The sequence below is a fragment of the Cajanus cajan genome, chromosome 1, assembly GCF_000230855.2.
Source record: "Cajanus cajan strain Asha chromosome 1, NIPB_CcT2T_4, whole genome shotgun sequence".
NCBI lineage: Eukaryota > Viridiplantae > Streptophyta > Magnoliopsida > Fabales > Fabaceae > Cajanus > Cajanus cajan.
This window is the reverse complement of record NC_138517.1, coordinates 31,647,072-31,659,279: the sequence shown is the minus strand read 5'-3', so window position 1 is coordinate 31,659,279 and position 12,208 is coordinate 31,647,072. Positions and strand designations below refer to the sequence as shown.

General features: G+C 29.3%; 1 protein-coding gene across 3 annotated transcripts; it reads left to right on the top strand.

Moving 5' to 3' along the window:
* The first annotated feature begins 5,393 nt into the window (after positions 1 to 5,393).
* LOC109803444 (disease resistance protein RPV1) lies at positions 5,394 to 11,134 on the top strand. Of its 3 annotated transcripts, XR_014427574.1 has the most exons (6): positions 5,394 to 6,130; positions 6,507 to 7,620; positions 7,729 to 8,028; positions 8,122 to 9,590; positions 10,034 to 10,345; positions 10,744 to 11,134. XR_014427574.1 is itself a non-coding variant. In XM_083059186.1 (5 exons), exons 1-4 carry the CDS (start codon positions 5,550 to 5,552, stop codon positions 9,550 to 9,552), a joined length of 3,426 nt encoding a protein of 1,141 aa, XP_082915312.1. In that variant the 5' UTR covers positions 5,394 to 5,549; the 3' UTR covers positions 9,553 to 9,590; positions 10,034 to 11,134. The 3 variants fall into 3 exon arrangements, 2 of the variants coding, with proteins under 2 accessions (XP_082915312.1, XP_082915310.1); XM_083059186.1 differs by having other exon boundaries at positions 10,034 to 11,134; XM_083059184.1 differs by lacking the exon at positions 10,034 to 10,345 and having other exon boundaries at positions 5,395 to 6,130.
* The last annotated feature ends 1,074 nt before the right edge of the window (positions 11,135 to 12,208 follow it).

Here is a 12,208-nt window from a genome sequence, read left to right as displayed (position 1 = left end):
ACTATAAACACATTTACTTTTAACAGTGACATGATACAATTAAAAGATCTAAGTGGTTGTCAATGTAAAAAAAAAAAAAACTTTACACTAGCAGTGTATAGGTGATTAACTCTTAAAAAAATGGTAAAATTTGTTTTAGGTATTTCAATTTTTTAACATAGTTTTTATACTTAAAAATTGATGATTTTGATAATCATATTTTTTATAATTGGTGAATTTCATCCCTTTTAGAATATTAGGTTGAGGACAAAATTTTCTAATTATAAAAGATATCAAGATCAAAATCATGGTTTTTTAAGTTTAGAGATCGACTATGACTAATTTTGACAAAAAAAACTGAAGGATTCATAATAAATTTTACCCTTTAAAGAATGTGTAACATTTCATGGTTTAAGAACTTCACTTGTTACAACATTAAGTTATTATTGTGAGTTCTTATATTAAAGTTATCTATTATATCATCGAACCAACTAAGTTTTTAAACAAACAAATGAAACAATTACAAATCATACTTGAAAGAAAATATGTAGTTTGCAAGTTTACTCAAAATTACCAAGGAAGATGTACTGTTACCAAGTGATTATTGTGGTAATTTTCAAGAAAAGTAGCGCACATCATTACTTGCATGTTTGTGTATTTGAAGTTATACATTGATACATATTTTAAAACTGAAAGTTTTGGTCTTATTCAGATATTATCTAGATTTTTGTATGGTAGAAGCAAAGAAGCTCTTTCGTTCAGCATGACCACTTACTACAAACACATAAAATTGCTTATGTTGCAGCACTTTCTCTTGGATCTTGCATTCTTTTGAATATTAATCCACATTCCACATATTACGTCGTATTATGTGTCTTCATGTCATAAATTCTTACAAGCCATAAAAATGTTTAGGAAAGAAAAGTAGCCCCCTACCTTGACTTTGATAGAGACCATGAGAAGAATCTATTGCGCTACTGTTAGTGATGGGCCTATGTATGCCATGCCCCAAATATGGAGAGTCTACTCTTGGAGAAAAGAAAATAAGTAATGAGGTAACACCTGCGAAAAGATTGATCATTGACAGTGAGGATCTCTTTGGATACTTGCTTAAAATAGCTATTGGAAACTCTTTTACTGAAAACAAAAATACTCTTTATTTTTAGTACAAGAGTTTTCAAAATTTTACTCATAAATTTATATTGAAAAGACTAAGTGCGGAGAGTTTATAACATAGCCTTAATTGGCATAGAAACTTCTTCTCTAAGTAGCATAGTCTCTGGTCAAGAATCATATAGGATCTGGTTTATATGATTCTTCTTTTCATAATTAACATAGTTTCACTTTTCTTCATTAATTTCACTCATTTGTAGATATTTACTTCCATTACTGTTTTTATTGTTAGGGATCCTAACAAAATTGGTCTACCCTACCAGACTATGCATGCCACCAAAAGTATTTGATCGGATGGATATATTTTGGGGTCTGAAAAGTTGTCATTGGAGGAAGCATTGATGGAAATTCAGACTTTGCTCAAATTCTAACTTCAAAAATTTCCAAAATTCCTTACTCCAGGAGGTATAGGAAAGATATTGGTGCAGCATACAATTGTGGGTTACCAAAGCTGAAGTTCATTTTGATTAGGGGTGGGCAAAAAAAACTAAACTGAACTGAACTGAACTGAACTGGTGGTGAACTGTACTATAAAAAACTGAACTGTTTGTAAAAAAAAATTGAACTGAACTGTTTTAAAAAAACTGAACTGAACTGAACTGTTGTAAAGTTGAACTGTACTGAACTATAAAAACTGAACTGAATTATAAAAATTGAACTATTTTTATAAAAAAATAAAAATTAAATGTGTTTAACATGTTATGTCTTAATATATTAACTCGATAGTTTAATAACCAAAATTTTAGAAAAAAAGTGATTTGAAAAAAAATTGTATCAATTTTGTTGAACTTAACGGATCAATTGAGCTATGTTGAACTACTTATTTTTAGGCTTAAAATTCACTGAGTTTGTTTGACTTAATTTTATATTTTTTTCCTCTGAAAAATTTAAATAAAATGGAAAATAAAGTAAAGTTGACAAATGTGTCCTATTTTGATAGATAAATGAGTCAAAATTGTTCAATTCAAAATATCATAACAGTTTAGTGCAGTTTAAATTACACTTCAGTTCAAGTTTTTATAGTATAGTTCAGTTCAGTTCAATGACACAAAAGAATAGTTCAGTTCAGTTCGTCTAAACTAATATTTAGTTTAGTTCAGTTCATATGAACTACTTTTAAATTCAGTATAGTTTTTATAAGTTCAATTCAGTTCAGTTCGTTTTGCTCACCCCTAATTTTGATGTACAAAAGGAAATGATCACTTTATTGGAAGTGGGCCGCGTAACAATTGGAGCCCAAAAGATTTGAGCCCAATAGAGAACAAAGGGATTGTCAGGTATAGCTTTACTTAATAATAATATGATTTGGCATGATATAGCTGTCACTAGCTATATTCATGTTTTTAAATTTCGGAGATTGAAAGCCATATACATACATTTCTTCATTATTGCATGTGGAGTCCACACGTGATAAAGGGATTGTGGGGTATTCTCGGTTGTAAAGCTAAAATACAATTGTTTTTCCTTCATTATTGTATATTTGTGGTACTTTCCATAAAATTGCTTCTAAACCTGCAAGATCAGTAGTGACACTCCAAAACATACATGATAAAGGTTTACAGCTGTTTTCCTGTAATCTCCGTCAGTTATTCACTTTTGTCCAAAGAAAAGAAGAGCCAAGGCTTATTTCAAAAGCTTGCTAATCTAATAATTTTAATTTAAAATTTATTTATTTAAAAAAAAGGATGTTACATATATATACAATTTCAGTGAAAATAAAATCGATTGTATTGGTTTTAATAAAGCGTGACTAAATTATTTAAAAATAAATTCATCTTTACTTTTTTTACTTGAACTCATAATTTTAAGCAACTTCTCAGTGTCATTTTACATATTTTATGATAAATTTCAAGTTTATCTCTAAGTTTATATATATATATATATATATATATATATATATATATATATATATATATATATATATATATATATATATATATGAGTTTAACATTTAGAATCAAATTATTTTAAGAATAATTTTTAATAAAATTACTTTATTTAATAATTTATAATATATGTTAAATTTCAACGATCTAATCTTAAAATTAAAAGTTTTTAATATATAGATAAATTTAAAAATTATTAAAAAAAATTATATAGTATTTTATTATATAAATTTAAATTAATATATTTAATAATTTAATTTAATGTTTAATGAAATGAATTATTAAATAATTGATAAACTTTTTTACCTAATTTAGAACTAAATCACTATAACTCCTTTTTATCAATTTCCATTTCATGTAATTTCTATTTTCTATTACTTTTAGCTCAAAGCCTCAACTCTTGATATTCTTTCACGTAGTCCAACATTTCTCTGCACAGATTCCCTATTTATGGATTCTCCGATCTTTCAATCACCAGCAGCTCTCATCAACAATGTCATCATCATTTCATAATACATGTTCAAATTTGCAAATGTCTTAGCAAAAACAAGTGTTTAAAAACCCGGACCGAACCGGCCGGTCAAACCGATTAGACCGGGAATCGGTGGTTCAGCTGGTCCGAACCTTAAGTTGGATTGGTTATGCAGTTGACCCGTTTTAAACCGGATTGAACCAGTCAATTTTCCGGTTCAACCGGTGAACCGGTAGGTCAAACCGGTTCAACCACTTTTTTTTAAGGGACCATAAACCACAAAAATAATAATGAAAATTAAATTTCTTAATGAAAGAATAAAGATTCTTATTAAATATAACAATGACTACTTGTTCTAATGTATTTATTTATATAATATACAACTTAAATAACTTTTATAGTATATTATTAATTTTATATTATATATTTAATAATATAATATATATGTAGATATTACATATTGTGATATCAATTGCAAGCATATTATATATGTACATATTATTTATATTTTTAATTTGTATTAATATACAGTTTAACATGTAATTTTTTATATATTTTTTTACAAAATAAAAATAAAAATAATTTTAAATAAGATAGAAAAATTGAAATTTAAAATAAGATATGAATTTATTAAAATTTATAAGTATAAAATATATTATAAATAGGTCACACGTAACGAGGTATGTCATTGTTTAATTATTTACTCTAGAGATTCGTGTTTGTCCTGACTTGAGCGTCAGAGTGCCTTTTACAGGTACCTCCCCCCTCTGAAGCATCCACCTGGAACTCCCGTTCGGTCCTCTACCCACTTGAAGATTACGAGTGTACCCTCAGACAGGTATAAGAATATTTTTTTAATAAAAAAAAAAAAACTGAGTCATGCAGTTTAACTAGTGACCCATCGATTCAATGACCGGTCCGGTTTTTAAAACTATGAGAAAAACAATGGGCAAATTTTTTTGTTTTTGGCCCAAACACCCTACTAACTAGGCAGGACTTTATTAATTAGTATCCATTCCTATGTTTATAATTGGATAAATTTTTTAAGAAGTATTTTTTAGAGAAAAATATGAAATATAATACAAATTTTTCTATAAACTAAAATAAGCTAATTCGTATATTTTTTTTTATAAAAGAACATTTACAAATTAATTTACATATAATCTAATTTTAATTTATAAAAAAATATTTATTTATTTTTATTTTCTTCTTAGAAGTGATGAAAAAAGTTTATCCGAAAACCAACCCTCACCGCCAACAAACCATCAAAAGAATAAACAAGTGCGGACATTGATCTTCAGGGAAAAAAGATGAGATTAAAAAGATAAGATTGATTAACTATTATTATGTACTTATTTTAAAAACTAAATACTTAAATAAGATTATTTTGAAATTGCTTATATTCTTAAAGAAAATATATTTTTTTATTTGGACCACTATAGATTATGACAATTCCAAAAAAAGTAAAGGTCACTTTATATCGTTATAACTGATAACGATTTAAATTAGTTTGCTACAATAATCTTTATTTTATAACTCTCATGATTTATTAAAAAAAAACAAAGACACGTGAAATATGAGTTATCATGAGCTATAATAATTCTACGGTAAACAATCTTAAAAATATAAATTATTTTAAAAGAAGCTCATTTAATAATTTATTTTTAAAATAACCCTAAATTACTCAATCTGCGAAAAATAAATAGATTATGCAGTTGGGTACTTTCATTTATCTTATGGGACCCAGTATAATACTTTTAAGCCATAAAGTTAAAAAAGAAAATGCTTATTTATTCCATCATTGTTGAAAAATTGGCAAAAGAAATTGCTTCTTAAACCGAAAGGCAGACACGTAGACACGTAGATAACTTAGTTTGAAAGCATGCTTATCCAGAAAAATAGCTGATATTCATGTTTTTATCATATGACTTGTTATAGACATATCAAACTCTCTTTTTCTTTGCAGTTACATTAATTGTGGTTGCACTTGTTGCGATCTAACACCATACTTTGTGTCTGAGTTGTTTTCGAAAACCAATATGTTGAATTTCTTTGGCTCTTGTTTGTTTTTTTGTCTGTTGTTTTCCTTTGCCTTTCGGTTGTTTCGAAAACTGAAAGGTGGTGTAGTTGAGGAAAATGAAAAACCCATCTTAGAGTCAGAAAACAACACTCCTCAAGTGAAGTACGATGCTTTTGTTAGCTTCAGGGGTGAGGACATTCGTTCAGGGTTTCTTAGCCATTTGATTGACACTTTCCAAAGGAAGAAAATAAATGCATTTGTAGATGATAAAAATCTTGAGAAGGGAGAAGAAATATGGCCATCACTTGTTGAAGCAATTGAAGGGTCATCCATTTTGTTGATCATATTCTCAACAGGCTATGCTTCTTCTCGTTGGTGTTTAGAAGAACTCGTGAAAATACTTGAATGCAAAAAGAAACATGGACGGATTGTGATTCCTGTTTTCTACCATGTAGAACCCTCACATGTACGACATCAATTGGGGAGTTACAAAACTGCGCTTGCTAAGCATGAAAGAAAACATAAGACCAAGGTACAACTCTGGAAAAGTGTTTTGAATAAGTCTGCTGATTTGTCTGGGATTGACTCATCAAAATTTCAGTAAGATCTTTTTTCCCATAAATGTTCTATGTTTTCTTGTTCTAATATAGTTTATACGCTTATTATCATAACATGAATGGTTAAATTGTAAGATGATATTACCTTTATTTCTTAAATTGGTTATATGCTTTTCAGTCATTACTTCTGCTACTCGTTTTATTTTAGCCAATACTGTTATGCTAGAATTCTGATTGATCAACGATGCTTTGTTTGTCCATTGAATTTTGTGGTTAAATTACTACCATGTAATAGATTTTTGTATATTTCAATTTCTAAATGTTAATTTCTTTAAAGATTTCTAGTACATCTGACAAAGTCTCGTTATTTACTTTACATTGTTTTTTAACACCAAACTCTTTTTGCTTGTATCATATAGAAATGAAGCTGAACTGATTAAAGAAATTGTCAATCTTTTGTTGTCAAAGTTGGCTGAACCACACGCTAACTCAAAAGGACTTGTTGGAATTAATGAGAAAATTGCTATTGTGGAATCAATGATACGCAAACACAAAGAACCAAAAGACGTTTGTCTTATTGGAATTTGGGGTATGGGCGGTATTGGCAAGACAACTCTCGCTGAAGAAGTATTTAATAAGTTACGGTATGAATATGAAGGCTGTTATTTTTTAGCAAATGAAAGAGAACAATCAAGCAAACATGGAATACTTCCTTTGAAGAATGAAATCTTTTCTGAATTGTTAGAAGGTGATGTGAAAATTAATACATTGGACACATTGCCCGATGATATTGTAAGAAGAATTGGTCGCATGAAAGTGTTTATTGTTCTTGATGATGTAAATGATTTGGATCACCTACAAAATTTACTCGGAACTCTTGATAATTTTGGATCAGGTAGCAGAATAATTGTAACTACCAGAGATGAGCAAGTGCTTAATGCTAACAAAGCTAATGAGATATATACGCTTACAGAACTCAGTTCCAGTGAAGCACTTCAGTTTTTCAATTGGAATGCCTTTAACAAAAGTGATCTTCACAAGGAGTACAATGAGCTATCAAAAAAGGTGGTCAATTATGCCAAAGGTGTTCCATTAGTGCTTAAAGTTTTAGCTCGTCTTCTTTGTGGAAAAAATAAGGAAGTATGGGAAAGTGAATTATCCAAACTTGAAAAAATTCCTCCTACGAAAGTTTACGACAAAATGAAACTCAGTTTTGATGATCTAGATCGCAAAGAGAAACAAATTTTTCTAGATCTTGCATGTTTCTTTCTCAAATTGTCTACAAAGATAAATGTAGATAATCTAAAATCTTTACTGAAAGATGATAAAAGTGATAATTCAGTGATTTTTGGGCTAGAAAGGTTGAAAGACAAAGCTCTGATATCTTTCTCAGAGGATAATATTGTGTCTATGCATGATAGTTTACAAGAAATGGGATGTGAGATTGTTCGTCAAGAGTCTATTGAAGACCCTGGAAGCCGCAGCCGATTATGGGATCCCAATGACATTTATGAAGTACTGAAAAATGACAAGGTTTAAATCCTAACTAATTATATCTTTTTAATGACATATGAATTTTCTTTATTAGAGAAATGTGGCTTTTTGGTGATGGTTAAAAATTTTCTTTAACATTGATGGCAGGTTACTGAGGCCATTAGAAGCATACGAATTCAGTTGACAACAATTAGGGGACTAAAGTTAAGGCCTCACATATTTGCTAAGATGAGCATACTAAAATTTCTGGAAATTTCAAGCGAATTAGATGCATATGGTTTCGAAGTTCAACTTGGTGAAGGACCTCTATTTTTGGCAACTGAATTAAGATTTCTTTCTTGGGATTGTTACCCTCTAAAATCCTTGCCACAAAACTTTTCTGCCGAAAAACTAGTAATATTGAAATTACAAGTGAGCAAAATGGAAAAACTTTGGGATGGAGTGAAGGTAAATAAGTATCTCACTGTTATAATTTTATTGTTGCATCGTTGAGACCAAATTAACTAATTTAGTGCATTTGATATCTCTATTTTATTACAGAACCTGGTGAGTTTAAAAGGTGTTTACCTCGAGCATTCTTATGAGTTAAAGGAGCTGCCAGATTTATCTAAAGCCATAAATCTTGAAGTATTGGATCTCTCTTTTTGTTATAGGTTGACTACTGTGCATCCATCTATTTTCTCTCTAGCCAAACTTGAGAAATTGAATCTTCGTTACTGTGGATCCCTTACCATACTTTCAAGTGATTCCCATATGCATAGCCTCAATTATCTCATCCTTGTTTATTGTAAGAATCTTACTGAATTCTCAATTATATCAAAAAATATGGAAAAATTGGACTTATCATGGACAAAGCAAATGAAAGCACTTCCCTCGTCATTTGGACATCAAAGAAAGCTTAAATCACTAAATCTAACAGAAAGTGGCATTCAGAGGTTACCTTCATCCATCAACAATCTTACGCAACTGCTACATCTAAACCTAAGCTGTTGCCGTGAGCTTGAAACAATACCAGAGCTTGCCCCATCACTTAAAACTCTAGATTTTAGAGATTGCAAGTCACTTCAAAGTATTCCAGAGCTTCCCCAGACCCTTTTATGTTTAGATGCTGAAAACTGTGAATCACTTCAAACTCTACCAAAGCTTCACCCATACCTTAAAACTCTAAAACTCAGAAACTGCAAATCACTTCACACCATACCAAATCTTCCCCCTTCCCTTGAAACTTTAGATGCCCAATCTTGCAGTTCACTTCAAACTCTACCAATGCTTCCCCTATCCTTGAAAAATATAAACGCTAGAGATTGCAAATCGTTGAAGACAATGTTATTGCTCCCTTCAACATCTGTTGAACAATTAAGGGCAAACAGGACACGAGTTCTGTTATGGAATTGCTTGAACTTGGATCAACATTCTCTAGTTGCTATTCAGTTGAATGCACAAATCAGTGTGATGAATTTTGCAGATCACAATAAAGTTGTTTATGTGTATCCTGGAAGCTTTGTTCCAGAGTGGTTGGAGTATAAGAGAACAAATAATTATGTAATTATTGATCTCTCTTCTACTCCATCCTCTCCCATGCTTAACTTCATTTTTGGCTTCGTCCTTGGTAACTATGAAGGAACAGCAATTGAAAATGAACTTACAGTTAAAATCACTTTAAGTGACGGTGATGGTGAAGGTGAAAGGGACAGTGTTGAAATGATCATAGATTATTGTCGTTGGACAATTGAGTCGAATCATGTGTGTGTGATGTACGATCGAAGATGTTCTAACTTCCTAAATAGTAGAGCCCAAAATCAAACAAGCTTTAAAATCCAAGCTCAAATAGTGTTACACACATATCACACACTCTTCAGAAAAACTACTGTCATGCGGCCGGATATGGTACTAGGATTCGGGGTCAGTGCAATAACCAGCTCGACATATAACAATTTCATTCAACAAATGTCAATGTCTCAGTTCCATTAAGCACGTGGAATTGGGTTGTGTGCTTCCTATAATCTCAGGTATTTCCTTCCTCCAGTCTACAACCAAATCTTTGATTTAGAAGACTCTGTCATTTCATATTATATTAACTTATTTGGTTACAACATTAAGTTATTAAAAAGTTAACATTTGAACCTACTAAGCTCTTAAGCAAGTAAGTACAAGTAACTATTACTCAAAAGACAACAATATGCAAGCCTACTAAAAACTACGGAGAACCCTTACTGAAAAGGAATATGACCATGGACGAAGTAATGATTGTGATAATTAATTTTCAAGTATGCACATTACAATTGTGGCTCTACATGGTTGTAAATTTATAGGATAAGGTATATATTCTGAACAAAAATGCTAAATCCTCCGAATTTAAATTCCAAAATATCTTCCGAACGTTAAAATTTTTTGAAAAGTCAAATGTGTAAGTTCACTGACTTGAATCTTTTGTGTTTGGAAAAAATTTCAGACGATGGATTTGGACTATACAGCATTACTCTATTCTGAAACTGAATGTTTTGGTCTTGCTTTGGTGTTATCAATATTTTTGTAGCAAATAAATAAGTTATTTCCTTTAATTCTTCCCTTACCAGCTAATGAAGATCATATAATTTCTCAAGTTGTATCACTTTTTCTTGATTATGACATATTTTGAATATTAATTCTTCCATTACCTGTTACTGTGTCTTTATGCTGTAAAGTTTTTAAGTTGTACAAGGTCTAGGCGAGACAAATGCTCCCCCTACCTTGACTTCCTCGACCCCAAAGTACATAAGAAAAGGTAAAATTAACTGCTAGTTTAAAAAAACTAGTCACAAGGTACTATTGAGTGTACTATATTTATTTTTTAAGTATTGAGAAAAAATTATCATAAAAATGTGATGATTGATGAGGACTAAATATGTAAAAATTAAATTAATTAACAGAACTTTCTACACTAGTTGTCTATGTTTTTTAGGCTTCATTCCATATTCGAAACACACTATTCAGATGAAAACATTGAATAATCAGATTTCGAGTTGGTATGATATTGTTGTCACTATATTCTTTTGTGTTATCTATTTCTTTCATGTGATATGGTTTGGTATAAAGATTTGACAAAAGACTTAGTTGAGGCATTCAAATTCATATATTCAACAGTTTCCATTTTTTCTTGTTTGGTGAAAATTTCCTTTTCAGAAGGGATGATGCATTTAGCCCTAACACATGAAGGTTGTGCACTATCTCTTGGTTATCAGAATCCAAAGTGCTTGCATGGAATCAATCAGTTGTACTTGCTGCAGAAACCATCCCAAAATTATCATAGGTAGTATCAGAGAAGGAAAATGGGCAATAAAATGCTTAGTAGGAAGTTGAGAGCAAATAATTCTATTTGATTGCCAGGTTGCAACCACAAATTAAAGTTGATCTTTTATTCACTTTGAGATTTGTGTGAAAGTATGTTTTTGAGTCTCTGTAATAGCTGCACGTGGAGTATTATTTGCTTCACTACTTTTTTCAATTAAAATATTCATGTTAAAACCATGCTATGGTGTTATTGAAAGAAAAGTCCTAAATTCGTGCTTGAAAATGTTAATTTCGAGTTACAAGAAATCACACAGAAATAACTGTTGACTGTTGTTATTTAAAAATAGAGAAATTTTACGGTACTCACTATAATTGTAGGGTACTGGAACAATTATTTTATTTATTTATTTTTATTTATTATAATTACTTGTTTTATTTTTATTTTTATTTAATATTTTTAATTATTTATCTGTATAAAATTTTCTATATCTTTGTATTATTTTTATATTTTTTAATTTATATCTTAATGTAGCATCTATTATAATTAAAAAGTTTAATATTAATATTTTGTTAATATGTTTTAGTTTTTCTTTGGTGATATTTTTTTTAATTTATAGTATAAATTAGTTTTTCAGTTGTATTATTTATTTTTTATTTTAATGTTTTAATAATATTATTATAATTTTTTGTTTTTAATTTTTTAATTTTTTCATATATAAACAAAATTTGTTATGAAAATTGATCTTTGATTTTTTTTAATTAGTCTTTTTTATTGATTCATTTTATACAAATTTTTAATCTAAAATTTATGTTATTTTGAATTTATTTTATAAAATTTATTTATTCACATAATTTAATATACTAAAACCCTTCGATTTTCATGGGTACCATAACATTTCCCTTAAAAATATACCAAGTTGATAAAGAAATTAAAAAATAAAATATAATGTTTTGCTTGGATAATTAATATATTTATTTCAAACTTTATTAGATAATTTTAAAAGAAATTAAACCAGATTTATTCTTTTAAAATTTGTTGGGGGTTATTTTATTAGTTATTTATGAGTATTATTTTTTATAAGTTATTAGACAAACATACTCTACAAGATATTGTCCGCTTTGAGCTTAAACGGTTTTGCTTTTTAGCCATTACTCAAAAGGCTTATTGATTATTGAAGTATTTTTGTATTATATAAGTTGTTATTTCTTTTATTATTTTATCGATGTGAAACTTGTTTGTATGCCAATAAAATTTGCATGCAATTTTAAAATGAGAAAACCACAACTTAAGCTAATACATACTAACTAATAAAAAGCATGATTGGGAGGTTAGTTTTTTTTAAAGGTGTCCAGTCAG